The 5,712-nt window shown below is 32.8% G+C and overlaps 1 protein-coding gene and 1 non-coding gene across 2 annotated transcripts; one reads left to right on the forward strand and one right to left on the reverse strand.

Moving 5' to 3' along the window:
* Window positions 1–1,639: 1,639 nt before the first annotated feature.
* On the reverse strand, window positions 1,640–1,711 carry Trnag-ucc. The gene has a single exon. It is a non-coding gene; the product is annotated as a tRNA-Gly (tRNA).
* A 2,096-nt stretch (window positions 1,712–3,807) lies between these two features.
* On the forward strand, window positions 3,808–5,436 carry LOC123670419. Its single transcript, XM_045603916.1, has one exon. It carries the CDS (start codon window positions 3,808–3,810, stop codon window positions 5,434–5,436), a length of 1,629 nt encoding a protein of 542 aa, XP_045459872.1.
* Window positions 5,437–5,712: the final 276 nt, after the last annotated feature.

Consider the following 5,712-nt stretch of genomic DNA (forward strand, 5'->3'; position numbering starts at 1 on the left):
CATCTTTGACACAAAAAATAAAAACAACAAAAACACCGCCTCATTAACATTAAAATTCAATTACAAAAACTAGTTAAATCTATTATAATGTTGTGAAATTCCGCGCAATATTTGCAAATAGTGTCCTACTTTCTAATCGTGATCCAATGGAGCCGCGCCAGGCAGTGGCCTACGTGCACCGGCGCACGTCTGGGGTTTGTTCCCGGCGGTTTATTTAAGGCTCTTATCATTTGCAATTAATATTTTATAGCGATCGCGTTTATAGTGCGAATAAAGTTATAACATTCTTTCATCTCGTGATTTATACATAGTTAAGACGACAACTGTGCAAGTACAATGTATTTTTATTTTTTTATATAGTTTTGACTGAGTTTTAATATCTTCATTTTACCCATTGTTATATCAACAGTTTTAGTGTTGTGGTAAAAAATTCCGGATCAATCTGGATTTTATTTCGAATATGACTTTTAGGTGTATATCCACGTAGGTTACATTATCATACCTCAGTGATTTCATCAACATTAAATAACTATTATTATTTATAGCGTACCCACTCTTAGTAAAGAATGTATTATAGTGTCTTCTTGAGATCATCGACTACCACTCTGATATTTAAATGCGTACCTTTGTGGGCCTCACTGCTGCATCTTTAAGAGCATGTCGTTGGTCCTAATGATTTTATCTTAAATATCTCATGATAATCATTACTCTAGGTAGGAAAATGTTATCAGTCGCTGAATGCGAAAACAATCCCATAGCGCCCCAATACAGTGTTAATTATGTTTGTTCAGACTGATTCGTAGTCCTGGCGCCGGAAGAAACTTCTATATACTCGCCACTTTTTGGTAGAATGCGTAAATGTATTTCTCATCATTAAAAAACTAGGAAAACAAATTATCGAATGGTAATTCAAGTACTTTTATCCTATAATTGGAGAAAAGTTCTGCACCCAGGAGTGGGTATAGTAATATTTACAAGTTCATTTACATTTTAATTATATTTGAAGTACAGATTTGCAGTTATTGTACTTATTGAAGGTGTGAAGGTGTTACATATTAGTTTTACATTTTTAGTATAGGGTAGATTCGGAATGAGCGCCCGAGCGCTCGATGATGTACTCATTCCCAATATACGCTCTGTTCGATACATGTCTTTTATTTATCAGCCCTTTCACTCCTTTGTACATGTCCGTTACGATTGACCACCTGTATGATCATATGATATATGTATATATATAGCAGGTGCAAGCAAGAGCACAAAATAGTTTTTCTTTAATTTAACGTAAACTAAACATGGTTAGCGGGTACGATTCCCGCTCGGGATGGGTATTTTTATCTGTAAAAATATTTCTTTCCGGTTTAGTTGTCTGTCCTTGTGCTCTACTGTGCCTAGTAGGACACGTTAAACCGTCGGGCCTGGTTGTTAACCTTCTTCTATATGGAGAAAGAGTCATATGACCAGCTGTGGGATGTCGCAGGCTGAATGCCAAACAACTGATTGACATCTAAAACCGCAATAAGTATTGGAAAAGTTTAGCTTTCGTTCTAAAAAACAACAAACGTCCCTCAAATTTAGAACAACGGTAAAAATAATGAAAAATAATGTGTTATCTAAAAATATAACTATAGAAAAAAAAGAGTGCGTTGGCCGGGAATCGAACCCGGATCAACTGCTTGGAAGGCAACTATGCTGACCATTACACCACCAACGCTCATTATTTAGGCAGTGAAAATTTCAATTTCTAAGATGTTGAATTGTTACAGGTGAAACATTTTAATTTTTTTATATTATAGATATACGTACTTAAGGTACAATTTCTTATAAATAACTAAAAATTAAGATTTTCTGATATTTTATCGAACTTACTACTTTTAAAATTTTTGACGTATACCACCTTAAGACACGCGAAGGTTGAAGGTTGTATCCTTAATTCTACAAAGCTTTCAAAACACAGCTAATGGATGCGCAAGGTCCTCCAGTTTTACTTTTTTTTTATTGTAGGATGCAAAATAAACCTGGCAGGCTTTAAAGAAAAATAAAAACTTTTTTAGCGGCTGAGGTTAAGGTACAAAAGTATAAACACGTTAAAAGGGATTTGCAGAGTCTGTGTCAGTGCTAAAATAGTGTTTTTTTTTTTTTAATGATGGTCACGATGCGAATGACATTCGAAAATTTACGATTTCTTGTTATTATTTGTAAATATATTATTTCTTCGTTTGCTAAATGTAAGTTGATATATGTATACACATAAATGTAAATATTTTTTTACCAACAAAAAATCAACATGACATGAATTGAAAAATTCTTTTTATTTTAGATAACCCATATACCGAAGAAGGCTATTGGCTATTTTTCTCCTCAAATTAACGCTATAATTTAAATATGGATCACCAGCAGATCGAATTTGTCAGTATTCCTTATCGATCTGAGGAAGGAAAGTTTCGTTCAGTCGAAAAAACGGAACACGTTATATCAAAACTGGAATTAGATACACACTTTTTTGCATTCAGTACAATTAGTTAATTTCTTTATTTTTTAATCATCAACCACAAGAATGTAACTGGCTCAATAGACTTGTTTAATCTGTGTCACGTGTTATGTCATCAAATGGCAATGACCTCGGCTAATAAGTCAGGGCAGCGTTGATGACGTCGCGATGAGTCAGATGTTACGTGAGCAATTGAACTCGATTCAAGAACCGACGTCCAAGGTCTTAAATATCTTTATATCTCGCTCTCAATAAATAATTTATTTCCTAGTTTGCTTATCTTAAAATGGTAGGAAAGTCAAAACTACATTGAATATTTTTTTTAAAGAATACTTGGGGTGTGATGTACAATCAATACCGAAGCCAAAAATATAGTTTTTAGAATTTTTGTCTGTTTGTCTGTTTGTCTGTATGTATGTCCGGGATAAACTCAAAAAAATAACTGCATGGATTTACTTTAAATTTGGCACGAATATTATTAAGAAGTCGGGTCAACATATAGGCTACATATTATCACGCTATCACCTACGGGAATCGAGCAGTCAACCTTTATTTCTTCAACGCATTCTGTAGCAACGTGTAATCTAACAGCTACCTATCTAACTAGTATCAGCATTGCACCCATGCGAAGCCGAAGCGGGTCGCTAGTTAGATATATATTTTATAAGGATACTCTAAGGATTTACCACTGATAGTATTCAAGAATTTTTTTTATGAATTTCTGTTAAATAAATTGTATTATAATGTTAATGACTACTTAAATGACCATATGTGACATGGATTTTGCTGTTTATTAATTCATGTTTTTTTTTCTTTATCTTATTGACATGATTTGTTTTGTTTTTGACATTTTATAAATTAAAATGAATTATTTAAGTTACATTAAAAAAAATTTTGCACACCGAAAATCGGTAGAATATGTTGGCTAACTATGTAATTTGACAACTTGTATACCATATTCTTGCAAAATAAATAAATTATTATTATTATTATTATTTTGTAGACAATTGATAAACATTATCTCAATTTTAATTTATTACGAAAACGAAAATATGAAATGTGAAAAACTATTATTTTAAGTAATAAAGAAAATGTTTTATTTTGTTTTTAAATTATTGGTTGACAATTTTTTTGTAGTAACAACTTTAAACATTAAAAAAAAACTAGAATTAACAATTATTAATTTTGATATTAACAAATATACTCTTTGGACAATATCAATGTTTAAATTATCTGTCACCGAGAATGACATATTAAATATTGTTTATTATTTTATTTACTTTTAAAAATTAATCAAATTCATTTAAAAATTTTCAACAATGGTCCAGAAATGCGAATCATCTCAAGACAACTCTAGTCACATCAAAGCCGATGTCATAATACTAGGCTGTAGTCTACCAGGAATTGTGACAGCTCATAAACTGAAGAAAAAATTTGGTAACACAATGGACATAGTCGTTCTAGATCTAGCTGGTAAACAGTCAAAGGAATCAAAATGTAATGTAGCTTTTCAGGAGGAAGATAATGAAGAAAGCAAAGAAATACCCTATGAAGGTACTGCAAAAGAAGTTATAGGTAATATAGCGAGGCATTACCTTACTATGTTTGGGAAGGACTTTGATATCCCTTTACCAGACGCTATAATATCACCTGAAAAAGTAAAAACTCCCTTAAACAAACTATTTGAATATAAAAATGGAATGACTGTCGCCTGTGTTCGAGATTTTCATGACTTCGATTATTTAAACATCTTAGAAAAGTTTGAGTTAAATCAATATCAAATTCTACTTGATGAAAATATGAAAGCACTGTTTCAAGCAAATAAAGTCGATGAGGCTTCTGAACGAAATCGTTTATTGTATTATGATCAAACCACAATGGAGAAACATATATGTGGTGCGTTATTCTTTCCTAATTCTAGGGATATAATGAGAAACACTGTAAGACTAGTTTGTGGCGCGTCCGCGAAAGTTGTGTCTGTACTGTTTTACTTACACCAGTGTTACAGAACTAGTAGTTCTAGAAATCACTTAGACGGTAACAACACGAAGTTTCGAGAAAAACTTCATGGTTACTGCAGAAAACGTCTAGCAAACAAATTACAGAAAAGCGTCGCTAACATTACACTGAGAGCAAAGGCTATAAAAAAAATAAGTTCCCATTCAGACGAACAAGTAATATTAAAAACTATAAAAGGTGATACTAATTACGTGTGTAGTTTACTTGCAATGGCGTTAAACCCTGAAGAACTACGTAACATTGAGTTCGAAACACAACTGCTCACAGCAAAAGAAGTCAGAATAATCAAATCTATGATTAAAGGAAAGGCAAAAAGGTTTGTTGTACAATACGAGGAACATTTTTGGAGACAAGAAGGGTACAGTGGTGATATACTAAGCGTAAAAGGCCCAATAATTTGGGCCACTGAACGCCCAAAGATATCATCAACCGGTAGTATGGAAAAATATGCAGCCTTAATAGGTTATTTGACAGTTAAAAATGATGAAGTCGATTCTAAAGACGCAGTTCTGAAGCAACTAGTAAGACTCTTTGGTGAAGAAGCGGCAACACCTATAAATTACAAAGAAACAGATATATCAGACATTTATGTACCAAGATGTGGCGACTTCATCGCTTTAAGACGACTTACTTTAAAACCTAAGCCCAAAAATCTTGAATGGGGCGCGTTAGATGTATTCGGTGATGGAGACATCGCGTCAGCTTTGGAAGCGGGTCACGTTGCGTATTTACATTTATTGAGTTACCTTCGTCCTCAAGCACAGAACTATGACGAAGTTTGCATCGCTGAATGGCCGACGATGTTAAATGACAATCCATTTAGAGAGTGGTTAGCTCAGTTATCAATTACGACAAGTATTCGTCTTGTCGCATACACAGCGGTTGCGTATATAGGCATACGATTAATTCAGTCATTTGTGAAGAAATAAAAGATCACTTAAATTCTGTTTGTAGTTGGCTGTTGTTGGTTGGTTGAGAGAGAAATTTTGACGATCAATTCTATATAAACCATGAAATGTGTTATAACAATTTATTTTTGTTTTTGCGAAAATGTTATTTTTTATTTTATAAATGATTTTTATTTTAAAATGATTTGGTGTATTCTATAGTATTAAAATATTTTGATATTTTTTGCAGAATTATAAAATCACACACGCTATGTCAGTTTTCTTATTTGTTTATGCGTGCAGTTGTTGTGAACTTAA

This window comes from Melitaea cinxia, chromosome 1 (genome assembly GCF_905220565.1).
Source record: "Melitaea cinxia chromosome 1, ilMelCinx1.1, whole genome shotgun sequence".
Taxonomy (NCBI): domain Eukaryota; kingdom Metazoa; phylum Arthropoda; class Insecta; order Lepidoptera; family Nymphalidae; genus Melitaea; species Melitaea cinxia.

Excerpts from the sequence above, each read along its gene's own strand:
- LOC123670419 (XM_045603916.1), top strand. The coding sequence starts at position 3,808 with ATGGTCCAGAAATGCGAATCATCTCAAGACAACTCTAGTCACATCAAA.